Source organism: Watersipora subatra, chromosome 5, assembly GCF_963576615.1.
Source record: "Watersipora subatra chromosome 5, tzWatSuba1.1, whole genome shotgun sequence".
NCBI lineage: Eukaryota > Metazoa > Bryozoa > Gymnolaemata > Cheilostomatida > Watersiporidae > Watersipora > Watersipora subatra.
Genome location: NC_088712.1, coordinates 16457312 through 16470888, shown reverse-complemented (window position 1 = coordinate 16470888; position 13577 = coordinate 16457312). Strand labels below are relative to the sequence as shown.

The 13577-nt window shown below is 31.5% G+C and overlaps 1 protein-coding gene across 1 annotated transcript in view; it reads left to right on the top strand.

Annotated features, from left to right (window-relative positions):
* Positions 1–13044, top strand: part of LOC137397144 (tigger transposable element-derived protein 6-like) — a 35454-nt gene extending 22410 nt beyond the window's left edge. The window contains exon 3 of the mRNA XM_068083433.1: positions 12842–13044. Coding sequence (XP_067939534.1) covers positions 12842–13044 — 203 coding nt within the window. The remainder of the gene's footprint in view (positions 1–12841) is intronic.
* Positions 13045–13577: the final 533 nt, after the last annotated feature.

Genomic DNA, 13577 nt, shown 5'->3' with positions numbered 1-13577 from the left:
GACCATGTAGATGCAGACGCAGTGGTTATTTATGGGCTCAGTGTTTAGATGCATGCGACCAGGATGTAAAGATGGTAGCACCTGTGTTGATGAAAGTTGTGATGGTCATGTAGAGAGAGAGAGCTGTCAGTGTGACTGCTAGAAGCACATTTTGAGAAAAAAACTTCTCAACCCATGCTTTCTGTGGCAGATTTAATTACCAAACACTATTCTTATATCTGTTTGAGATTATAAAAATATAACGACTGTTTGATGAACTGTGTTTTATTGCTATTCACTAGTTTAAACCAATTGCTGTATGTGGTACATAAACGAATTCACAATTCTGAGATTATTTTGGCATATGTAAAGTGTTATGCAGCATTATCTACTTTTAAACAAGTTTGAGTGTGAAAATAAAATTTATATAAATATTTTCCATTATATATACCTTGATTAGTTTTTTTAAGCTAGCTTGAAAAATTACAACACATTTGATGAGATGAATCTACAAACAAGCATAAAGCCCTCATCTATGTTACAAGCCACTCTCAGTCTTAGACAAGTTTAGATACATTGAAAAAATCATTCATCTCATTTACATTTCGGAATATACATTTTAACTCGGTTATTCCTTGATACAGGATGCTGCTTTTTCACTATTTGCTAATTGGGTTAAGGCTTTGTATCACAGAATAAATGGTTGTGAGATCTCATATTACTTTGCTTTAAATTTTCCAAAATCCTTTGCACTATGAAATATTTTTGTGAAAATTACATATATTATTAAATTGGATGATTGCTATACAACAGGTGAAGAAAGAACTATATAAGCTAAACTATAAAGAATTTGGAGTCGATAATAAAATCTTTACTTTTGGGTCACCTTAGACACCTGGTTATGAACATCAATTTGTAAAGTATTGATTTAATAGCAAATTGGTGAATCAAACCATAGCATAAGCTAATCTAACTAACAGCATATATAATGTTGAATAGGTTTTAGTATATTTGCTTTCTTACTCTCACTGTAATTGCTTTTTATAAACATGTACAAAAAGGACATATTTCAGAAATATTTTATCGAGTCATTTTAGAGACAGGTTTGAATATTACACAAATGTTTTCCAATTTTGTTGTCATTTGTCTGATGCATTGTTACTAATTGTGGTAGGCTAACGCTTGAATGTAATTAAGTCAAACATCAGTTTAAACTCTGATGAATTTAGGCTCCTTGCTTTGAAACTGAAGTTACCCAGGTTTTGGTAAGTTTTATCAAAAAGTATTAGAAGCCGGTGATCATTGAGATCATGTTTCATGATCGACGGGATAAGATTGCCAATATTTTCTATAGGATAAATTTGATAAAGCTTGATTGAGATTAAAGTGCTCAGAAGAAAAGTATGTACAAAATGATGTCACTAATTACTAACTTTGATACAGGAGATATCGGCCATTGCATTCAAGATGAAGAGTTAAACCTTTCTACTCTCCTGGTTTCTTTGCTACTAGATGTTATAATTGCACTTCTAACTGAACTGAGTGTTCTAATTGTAATCATGTTTATCAATTTTAATTTTGGAACACCCTATCAATCAAATCAAATATCAAAAAAGTTGCAAATGATGAAAAATACCAATATTTGCTGATAATATCAGCAAAAAACAACTTTGAGTGAGTTAATTTTTGTTGGAAAATACAAACGGAAGAATAGTTTCTATAAAGTCAGCCTAAAAGTGGGCAACACAACTGATTAAATAAACCAGTTATTATCAAGACTCGTGTACCTGTCACATCATGGCATAGAATCATGTACATGCCACACCATGACATAGACTCATGTAACTGCCTCATCATGGCATAGAATCATGTACCTGCCTGCATAGAATTCTGTGATAGCGCCTTTGGCTAATGCCTAGACAGTGTATAAAGTTAGTCTAAATGGGGTTATAGGTGTGTAGTGATAAAATATGAAAAAATTCAAAAAGTTATAAACTTTAACAAATATACGTTAAAACTAAATGGTGTGTTAGAATTAAAAAAAAACAGAATTTGACCTAATAATATTGTAACTGACATACAGTAAAAATGATAGCTATTGTAAAACAATTTTATGTTTTCTTGCTTTTTAAGTACAGCTAAACAGCTGAACCTTTGCCTTATGTTCATATGCAATAGCACCTTTCAAATAATTTACAACATGTTTTCTGCTTTTAACTGAGTTTAGGCACTGAAAACAATTCATTAGAAATGGTTTTGATCTACATTGATACTCTGGGCAGTTTTTCAGCTAGCTCAAAAGATTACAGCACAGTTGATAGAAGCAATTTAACAACTACAAGAAGCCTTACCATATCATACTAGTTACACTTTCGGTAAATAGATGGTCATAGAAGAGCATAAAATTGAAGATTACTAAAAAACATATGGTTAGCCTGAGTAAAGCTGAACTCATTTAGTACTAGTACATCGTTGTTTCATTTGCCGTTAAAAATCATTAGGTATGCCGATAAAGCACAGAGAATAATTATGTGTGCAGTTATTCAGGAATGATAGGAAGAAATTGGCGCAAGTGTAACAGAGTTGAAATACCAAGTGAAAAGTTGTTGGTATAAATCTGCTACAAAGCAGTATTTTAACTTACTTTTAACAGTGGCTTTAAATGTTTTAATGAACTCAGCTGTTTTAAAATAAATATAGAATTACAGTATATCATAGAATGACTGCTTTGCCAGTAATTGAATAAATAAGAAAGACACAACTGATGTTTAGCTGGATCATCAGAGATCACGTTTTCAAGTAAAGTTGTGAAAACTTCTGCACACAATTTGCAGCTTTTGTGTAATTATAAACAAATTTGAAACATTCTAAAACTTTTTAAATGAACAGTGTGTGGTTCACATGCTCAAAAGTTGTTAAAAGCAACATAGGTTTATTGGTTTGAATAGTGTTGGAAGAGTTTTTGCCATATGGACTTTTGATAGTTAATAATAATTACTCTTTTGTCCATAATATTTACATTGTTCTATGCAAGTATTGACATAACAGGCAGATAACTGCCTACCTCAAATATGATTTATTTAGAGCATGCTAAAAATCAATAGTTGTACAGGACAAAATACAAGCGTCACTATGAAAGGTAAAACCTGATTATTGACCTCATCGACATTAGACATGACATAAAATAAACATTTTTACCTTGCTAGAATATGTATCAATGCATCTTTGTCTCACAGCTGTTGCTAGCAGAGCCAACTAATCAATGCTTGTAACCCAGGTACTATAGTGCATTCTATCACAGTTTTAAAAGAGCTAAACAAGATGACATTGTTTGGAATTGCCGAAGTTTCACCTTAGTTTAAAAGAAGGCTGAGCAAGTACCAACCAAGTTCAAATTTTAGTCAAGTAAGACCATGAAGCTTTCAGGTCAGTACAAATTTTTCATCTTTAAAATAATCACCTATTAAACGATATATATGTAAAAACTTCTGAAAAATTAATTGTATAAATTCAGAATCACATTTCTCCTGAGTGTTCGGAAATTTAAATAGCTTTTGATACATATTCTTGTCATTAAGTTCTATGCAAACGGTAAAAGCATCAGCATATTTTGCTTCTAGATTACACAAAATAAAAAAAATAAACTTAATTAAATGATTGCTAACAGCTTTATTTTAAGACGAAAAACACAGAAACTCGTTATTTTAACTGAGACTCACTAACTCAGTATTTTAGGATTTACATAAACTATGAATAATTCTGAATGCTCTGAACTTATAAGTTAGTTTTGCAGTTGAACAGCTCATAAAGATTTATTTATTTTACATAAAACCTGTATAATATTTGATATTCATAAGTATATAACTTAGTATATATATTGGTAATTCCTTTAGTTGTAAGCGATGTATATATAAAACCGTAAAACCTCTAATTGAACACAATAGCGTTCTATTTTTCAACCCTTCCTCTCAAGTTGGTGTCAATTGTTAGCCTTAATCTTCTGCTTAGATAGCTGCTGTCGGATTGTTTATTTTGATAGAACAAACATATTTTGGTTGTTTAGTAGCTCTCACTTTGTATTCTGACCTCAAATCTTTTTCTGCACTGCTGAGCTATTCAATATTAGCGTCTAAAATATCTGTTAGCGTAACAAAACTTTTACACGTAGCATTAAGCGCAACTGTGACACATAAAAGTTCTGCTCGCTAAATGTAATTTGCTACCATCGTAAATGTAAACTTTATTTATTTACATATACTTTGCAATATCGAAACTGCGTTAAACAAAGAACTGCTATTAGCCTGAGGCAGTTAATAAAAGTTTCTATGGTGTTGTTTTGAAAATTTTAACAAAAATAAAAGAGAAGCTTCAGAGTAGGACACTTAGAGAATCGATTGTAAATGCTGGAAACAATTAATTATTAATGCGATTTAATGGACACTTTTCTACTGATCAATTGATATTACGAGCTTGTAAGGATAAAATAATTCCAAGAGGGTGATCAAATAGTGTTCTATTTTTCAACCTTTGTTTCAAGGTGACGGTCATTTGGAGGTGGCGTACAGATAGAAGGTGTTACATGTACAATTAGAGGTTTTAAATTACTTCGAAAAGAAAATGTACTTAGTTATCAGCTGCTGTCAGTTTTTTAGACGCTTTATATCTTTTAACAAGCTTTGCTTCATATAAATAACGCAAAATGATTAATCATTCAGGTAACTAGTAAAAGCATATATTATAATATGCAATATAAGCCTTGTTTACATAAAATCCATCCTGAAAATATAATAAAAATCAACTCTTTTGAAATCAGAAAAAACTTTTTACGTTGAATGTGATGTAAATGTTGTCAATTTAATCTCGGGCAAAATGCAAGTTTAAAAAATAAGCTCTTTGGTAAAAACATATATAATAAACTAAAAATAACTACACATATATAGGTCGAAAACTGTTCAAGTAGCATCACCCTATATATAAAAGCAATGCAATACCAATTAGCTCTAAAGATGCTTAGAAAGCGTCTTTATTCATAATACATCAGAAATATTTTTCACAAGCTAAACACATATTTTTTCATTCTACAATGTTATTGGAAAAGTCGTAATTACCAGGACAGCAATAATATATTGTGTTTCTAATGACAAGATCTATGTTTGTTTACTCTTGTAAACAATGATTTTTGACAGCAGTCTAATACTGGGTTTTCTACTCTGGGTTAAAATTGTGTCTGTTTGTCTAAGTACATTAGGATCAATGGCAGAAGATTAATACTGGTTGTTATAATTTCTGTTAATTTCCTATTCACTCAGCTTTCAACAAAGTTTTAGAGCTTATTTCTTTTTATACATATCCTAATTTGCTATATAAATAGCAAGCTGTTCAAAATTTGTTTGGCAGCATTTTTGTTTAAAGAGAGTTAACTGAAATCAATAATAATGTTAAATACACTATTCATATACACATATGTGATAGTATTTGTTTTCAATGAAATTAAATATCAGAATAGGCTTGTGCAGTCTGTGATTTCAAAACAAAGCAACATTTTTAGGTTTATAGTCAGAGCTAGCTTAGTGGTTCACTTTGTTTGCTATGAGTGATAAAATTTTTTGTGAATTATTTTGTAAAGGAAACTTTTAATATTCTATAGCCAAAGCTATTTTCATAAAGTTGAGATTAACATGAAACTTGAATTATCTACATGTAATTAGTTACATTTACATCTGTTAGAGGTTTGTACTAAATAAGGCTTATCGCTTTGCTACAACATTTCCAATTTTTTTCCATAAATTGTTTTAAATTTTTGAGGTTGAGATTCACACAGAGGAATAATAAACTACATTGTAATACTTGGAAGTTGTGTAGATCTAGCGTTGAAAGTACTTGATTGTTTTTAACTCTTTTGAACCCCGAAAATCCTCATCAATGTAGGTCAGTATCCATGAGTTATGTACCAAAAAGTAGGAAATTTTAAATCTTTATGTAATAGATTTGAATAAACTGTTTAATATATATAAATCGGCTCATAATCAAATAAGTTTTTGTAAAAAATGGAAACCTTTCGAAAAACAAATCGCAATTGATAGCAAAATAAAATAAGTATGAGACATATTTTGTACGAAAACCATTTAAGTTGATAAATCTTTAGCCAGTTCTGAAACAGTGATAAAAAAATTTATTGAAGCCTGTATTACACGGTTTGTTTTTTGATGACTAATACGAAAAATCGAACAAAGCTTCAGCGTCTATAATCTTGTTCAGTTTCGATTTTTTTTGTGGTAAGCTTTGAAAAAGTAGAACTATCACTCCGACGCTAAGAAGATTCTTGCGTGACAAGCATTTGTACTTTTTCTTTGTAGTTATGGAAAGTATTGCATATAGAGGATCAAAATTCTGCTTGTTTTCTCTGTAATGTTTTTCAAAGCAAAAACTTGCTTGCGGTTTGTTTTAAGACCAGGATAAAGAGAAGAATCTCATTTGCAACTTCCTAAAAGTTGTGTGCACAATTTTTTATACACCATTTAAAACTTAGTTTCTATTCAATCTGAACTTTATATTACCAGTTTTAAGTAGATCGCATATGAGTTATACACAGTAGATCACATATATATACATATATAAAATTGTTTCCTCACCCTGGTTAACTCGTATGGGTGGTAATTTCTGCTCTAACTCGGGTCTCCTACCAGAGACCTGGGAGTTTGAGCATTTGCCTCAAGATCTTAGCTGTTCCCAATAGCGCACTTTTCTGCAACTCACCTGAGTTAATTGCTGTCGGTATTTGGGCTATGTATATATAATTATATATATATAAACATATATATATATTATGATATTTAATAGATATTTTAATAAATATAGATGATAAATAAATAAGGATCATATTTATTTGCTTATGATTAGCTGTAGCTGATCTGCAGTCCTAATATGAAATATATTGTAAACAAGCATAATAAGAATGTGTCTAAACCAATTTCCACACCAACAAAGAAAGGTAACTGCCGCAACGTGGGTCAATGCCCACTAAACAGGAAATGCTTCCACAAATTTCTATTCTGCCAACAAGAAAAACTCCACTAAACTGAGCGAATACACACGGAAGGTGAAAGAGAGTGGCATTAACTATAACATAAGCAGGAAAATTGTCAAGCATGGATCTTCTTTTAATCGATCTACAAAACTATGCAACCTCTGTCAATGGGAAAAATTATATATAGTTCACGAGCCACAGCTATCCACATTAAACAACAGATTAAAAATGATATCAACATGTAGACATGCACGAAAGCACAGACTGGGTAACGTTATATCAATTTTGTTATCATACAACATTCGTTTATAGCGTATCATAATCCTATTTTTTAAACCTATAAATGCTTAGCTTGCGTTTATTCATTTTACCAGCCTTTGGTCATTTTACCTGAAGAGTGCACCTACCGTGGACGAAACTGTTTAGTAGTAAAATGCTTTAACCATTTTGCTAACTTTTACCAAATTTGATTTTAGTCAGCTCTAGTTTTACTATTGAGCACTTTTTCAAAAGACACAATAATCGTTCATATATTTATACATATGAATAAGCATATGTATACACACATAGATATAAAACATACATATATATGTATGTATACATCTTGTATATATTATGCATATATACATGTATATATGTATATATATACACACACATACATACAAATATATATATATATATATATATATATATATATATATATATATATATATATATATATATATATATATATAAATATATGGATTATGATATGGATTATGATGGAATATTAAATGGATTATGATCATTTTAACAGTTTTACAATTGTTTTGAGTTGTAAAGTCAGCATAAAATAATCTCTAACAAGAATAGTTTGCTAAAACAATTGTTATTGACTCTTTGCAAATAGACTTTATATTTTAAGTCAAAATTATTGGCATCTCACAGTTGCAAAAACTGGAATTCCTTTAAAAACGAAAGTGCCCACTAGAAATAAAATTGGAGTTGCCTCAAAGTGCTACTACTATCGTTGATTTCGCAACAAACAATTTTCAAAGCCCATCATGGGTTTGAGACATTTATGTATTTTAAGTTTATGATGGAGCCTGCAACATAAATAGCAAACCTTTACCTAGTGTCATTAAAAGGTCTAACCTTGGTACTGTTTGCATTCAGAACAACGCTGCTATTAGAGCTCAGACAAGTTGTATCAAACGACAAACTATTTTTATTTGAGGTAAATTGGCTTATAGTATACTTGGTACAAATGAAGTAGCCTGTTTTAACGGGACAAAAGGCCGAAACATCAAAAAATTTTAAATTACCTGATAGCGTCTGCCATGCCATTCACAAATTTATGTTTGCCTAAACTTTCTTTTATCCAGTGAATTTAAGGCTGATGTCTACTGAGTTTGAATATAATTACATGTATAATGAAGGCAAAGAGCAAGGCAAGTTTTTATTTAGCACATTTATTTTTTTCACTAGACGCTTTACATCATTGTGGATTTTTCAGAAAAGCAGCGTGAAATATTTTGAATTTTGCAGGATATTGGATAATTATCCTCTCCCGTGTTGCTCAGGCAAGTGCAGGATGTAATGTCACATTTGAAAGACAGAAAGTTTCAGCACACACTAAAAGTGAAGTAATAATATACGGCATCAGAGAGTTAATTGGATGCGCCTTTATGTGTGCACGTATTTTGACATGTGAAGCATTTGTATACGACATACATGATGGTATGTGCTCCGCTGTCAATATCTCTGCAACTGATTCTTCAGTAACTACAGCAAGTGGAAGTACTGTTGACGGTTATAGAATCATCATGAATACACAGCTTGCTAGAGGTACTTGATGCATGTTTTTATGTTTTAGTAGAGTTTTAGGTGTAGTAAAACACAGCTAGTACTGCTGAAGTCATTTCAGGTATAAATTCCTGTGCAACATTGTAACACTTACTTCTTAAACATTCCCTAAGTTATATAATGTCTTCAACAAAATTTAGTACCTAATAACAGTTTGAATTGCACTAAGAAGAAAAATATGTAATTTAAAATGGTTCATATTGACGCTTTGCTAAAAAGAGCAGGATTAAATTGGCTACCCAAAAACAAACATTAATTATATACAACAACTAGTTGAACACTCAGCATTACACCAATAAGAAAATAATTGTCTAATGATTTTGGGGCATTTTAGCTGAAAAGCCAGATCTTAACTAAAATATTAACTAAAATGACACTGATGTTTTGGGCAAGCTTAACAATCATTACGCATAATCGTTAACAGTGCTAGTTATTAACCCCAAGTGAGCATCTTAAGCACGAGCATCTTAACCAATGTAAGATCTATTTGCTGAATGAATCCATTTTATTCCATGTAGCTTAATAGTAAAGTTCGCTGCTTCTAGATCCGAAGGTCCCAAAATCATTCCTATGCAGATTCTTTGTTGCTAGATTTTCATTGCTGTAACTAAACACAGGATTTAAAAAGAACATAAAAAACTGAGATTTATATATGTACAGGTATATGTATACATATATATTTATATATATATATATGTATACATATATATTTATATATATATATTTATGTATACATATATATACATACATATTTATATATATATGTATATATATATATATATATATATATATATATATATATATATATATATATATATATATATATATATATATATATATATATATATATATAACAACTCACATTATCCAGTCTGAAAAAGAGATTGCAAAAACAGTGTGAATTGAATCAGACATTTTGATTTTGGATCAAACCAATTAGGAAATGTGCATATGAAGTCGTCTGCTTAGACTAACCACTTAAAATTTGGTTTGGAAAGCCGGTTCTCTTATCTTCTTTAAAGATAAGTCAAACATAATACTGTAAACAATGCAGACTAATTGGCAGGTAGTGCAGTTTATCCCCCCCCCCCCCATTAATACTACTTATAAAGCTGTATGAATAATATGGCTTGTTCAGTGGTATGAGAGAGGTCATTTTAAAATCACTCATGCAGTATATTAATTATCACCACTCGTGGTGTGATATTAGCTAATACCACAGTATGAGTGGTAGGAAATAACTCTTTGCCTTTTAGACAAATGCTATATAACTGTAATGAATAATATATAATATTATAATATATCATGATAATATTACTGTTCTTTCTGTTTTGTAAACTTTCTTACACTCACATTACGTGAAATATGATGTGTTAGCATAAAATGGCAAGCCTTCTAAATTGCTATAGTCATAGAATATCCACGGTGACTGCCAAGCCAGTACGGGTTTTGTTTGGGTTTTAATTGCTACCACACCACTAGTGGTAATAAACTAATACTACTGCTTGAGTAGTTTTAAACAATGCTATAATTAGGTTGCTGCATTATAGATATTTTATAATAAATCATCAAGATAAATATATCTGTAAGAGTGATGCTAATAAAACCACATCATGAGTGGTACTAATAATACCTGCTAATAAGTGGTATTAATGGTGCCATCTAAACCACTAATTTAGTGATACTAAGATGCGGGATGACATCTGTAGTGTGTTATAGTAGTTTATTGTTAAAGCTTTCCTTGTTCGCTCGCTTCCTCAGCATAATTATTTAAGTTTGTTTTGAAGTACCATTGGACTTCTAAGTATTTCTTTTCAAAACACTAGATTGCAAATGATTATATACATGTACGTAGGTGATCTTACTGTTGTACAATCTGTAGTGTTTTGACTCTCAGTCTAAATTATTTTTTGTACAGTGGTGTGCATAAACTTGGAATCACATTGTTTTGTTCACTCTATATCGAATGGATCTTCCATTTGCTTTCTATTTTCCCGCCAATTATGATGCCATGCCAGATATTATATATCAATCTGATCAGCAGAAGATGTGCTTTCAAACAATGCATTGATTGATTTAACACAATCATTTCTGAGTGATTTATATTAATCCTATTAAACAGATTAGCAATTTTATTTGCTCAGAAAGTTGGTAAACAGCATGCCTCGACGGTGTCAGATGGTGATCAAGAACAAGGGCTGGCCAATAAAATACTAATGCTCAGCTCAAGACACTTTACCAGTCTTTCTGAAGACCAACAATAACCCAACGGCCCTTTTCAGGGCCACCAATTTGTATAAAAGCGTTTGTTTGTATCCTATTTTATCAATTTTCACTAACAACATTCATAGCCTGCAATAAGTCTGCCTTTCGGTAGATCCACCCCCAGCGATGAAAATCAGAGAATATTTTTGAATATTTGGCATTATCTTGTTCTTCAGAATTTTTCCTTTCAAATGATATATATATTGATGGGGTTGAGGCACTTAACTCCATAGAATTTCTTAGACAACAGCATATAAACATACATATTTGAAGATTTAACTGGTGATTCCAAGTTTATGCACACCGCTGTAAAGCTTAGATTACAAAGCTTTGTTTACAAACTAGATTACAGCTTTAGATTACAAAGATTGTAAAGCTTAGGCTTTAGATTGTATCCACTCCGAATCATAGAAATGGTAAAACTCAAATGAATTTGATGCCATTTCGGTTTGAAAAAATTTGTGTAAAGGCATTTACATTAAGATTAATATTTGACAGCGCAAAAACGCTTCTGCAAATGAATTTCCATCAATAATATCTAGGGAAAGCTTTCCTTGGTAGAGGTGAAACATTCGGCGCACTCTGTCACACTACCATGCATGTATATTCTAACTTTATTAATCGTTAGAAAGGAAAGATGTGAATTAATCGGCAGTGGTCAACTCCAAATCTGTTCAACGTATGGAAACCTGGTGAATATTGTTAGTAGAATAATTACGTACCTAAGAATAAATTTGGCCTTCAAAAATATATACACACCTCATATCTCTGGCTCCTTCATCATCATGGCTAGCCATGTTAAGATTTGACAGGGCGTTCTTATTATTATATAGATTGGATTATCAGGTAATTACTGTACACGTACATAATTTTTAGCTATGTTTGAGTTGAATATAGCAAAACATTTTAGACAGCTAGTGCTTTATTTGAACAATAATTTGAACACTATTGGTAAGAGAATACTACGCATAGTATGAAGGAAACCGAAAATGTACAGCTCTTATCAATTTTTGAAGACACGAAAATATGTCAGGCTCGGAAGTTTTTCTTTTCAGTGATGTGAAAAGATAAAAAATTAACTAGTAAAAAAATTATGTCCAAGGTTTTCTTGTTAGACTTCTCAGCAAAACCATGAATATGTTGTTACGCAGCAAAAATCTGAAATGATGGTGCATCAGCCATTGTCTAACACTAGTTTAAGAATAATGACTTTTGTGCCAGTAGCACCGCAACTACTACCAACTCTAGGCATATACAACAGCCCCTACTGCCAACCTGTGCAGAAGCTAATCAGCAGCCTTGTTGCTATACAATAGGCGTTTATGTCCAGACCAATTAATGCTGAAGGTTTCCAGTCTGCAAAAGCACAGCTCACTGTCTCATTTTACCCGCTCCGCTCTCATCACTGAGGCTTTTCCCATTGAGTACTGATTCATGTCAGCACAAATAGCGGGTCCCTGGCTTTCTACGACTATTAGTTTTTCAAAAGCCCTGGCTCTTTATAAAAAATCAGAGCTTTTGAATTGACTAATCAAAATAAAGACTCAGATGTTTGCATAAAATCTCATAAAGTGAGCATCTTCAATGTAGCATTGGTAAATAGAACAGCAATCGATCACGGTTTTGTTCAAGGACAAAAACTTCTCAAAACCACCTAGGTCTTTTTTACGTGTAAATAATTTTAACAAAGTTCAATTTTTTGTAAAATCCTTTATTTAATTTCAGATAAGAAGACACAAATGTCAAGTCTTTATGCTGCCCAATATAGCGGTGATAAGGCGGTTGATGGGATTTACATGCCAATTGATGGCGAGCTCTCTTCCCTTATAACTACTCAGAATGAACAGAATCCATGGTGGAGAGTTGATCTGGAGAAGCCGCATTGTATATCAGCTGTCAATATACTTAATAGAGGTAACTTGACATAATTCATCCAAAATACTTTGAGTTTCTGAACATCATGGCTAGCAACCTAACAGTCATTTAGAGAAACCCTCTATTTGCTTTGTTATTTAATATTTAATAGATACCCTTTTCTAAAGCGCTGCTAAAAGTGTAATAAATAACCCAAAATACAATCTCAAACTTTTCAAAATAAAACTTTTAGAATTTACGATGTGTAATTTTAGTGTTGAATTTGGCTCTTCAGATGTCTTAGTTGAACTAAACTCTTTATTTCTACGACACCGAATGCTGCTTTCATCATTAAGAGAACTAGTGAAGTGATAGTTTTATCGTTTAATGAAAATAATAACACTACAGTAATGCATTTCAATGCTCTGTGTTTTATTATTTTCAGCTTATTTAGGCTTTGAACGAGCAGCTAATGCATATGTGACAGTGACAATCGACTTATCTTCAATATTCTATACATCAACTAGAGCAAGTAATTTCTGCGGAGAACACCAAGGAACACTCAATAGATATTACACCCTTATCAGTTGCGTCACAAGGGTCAGAG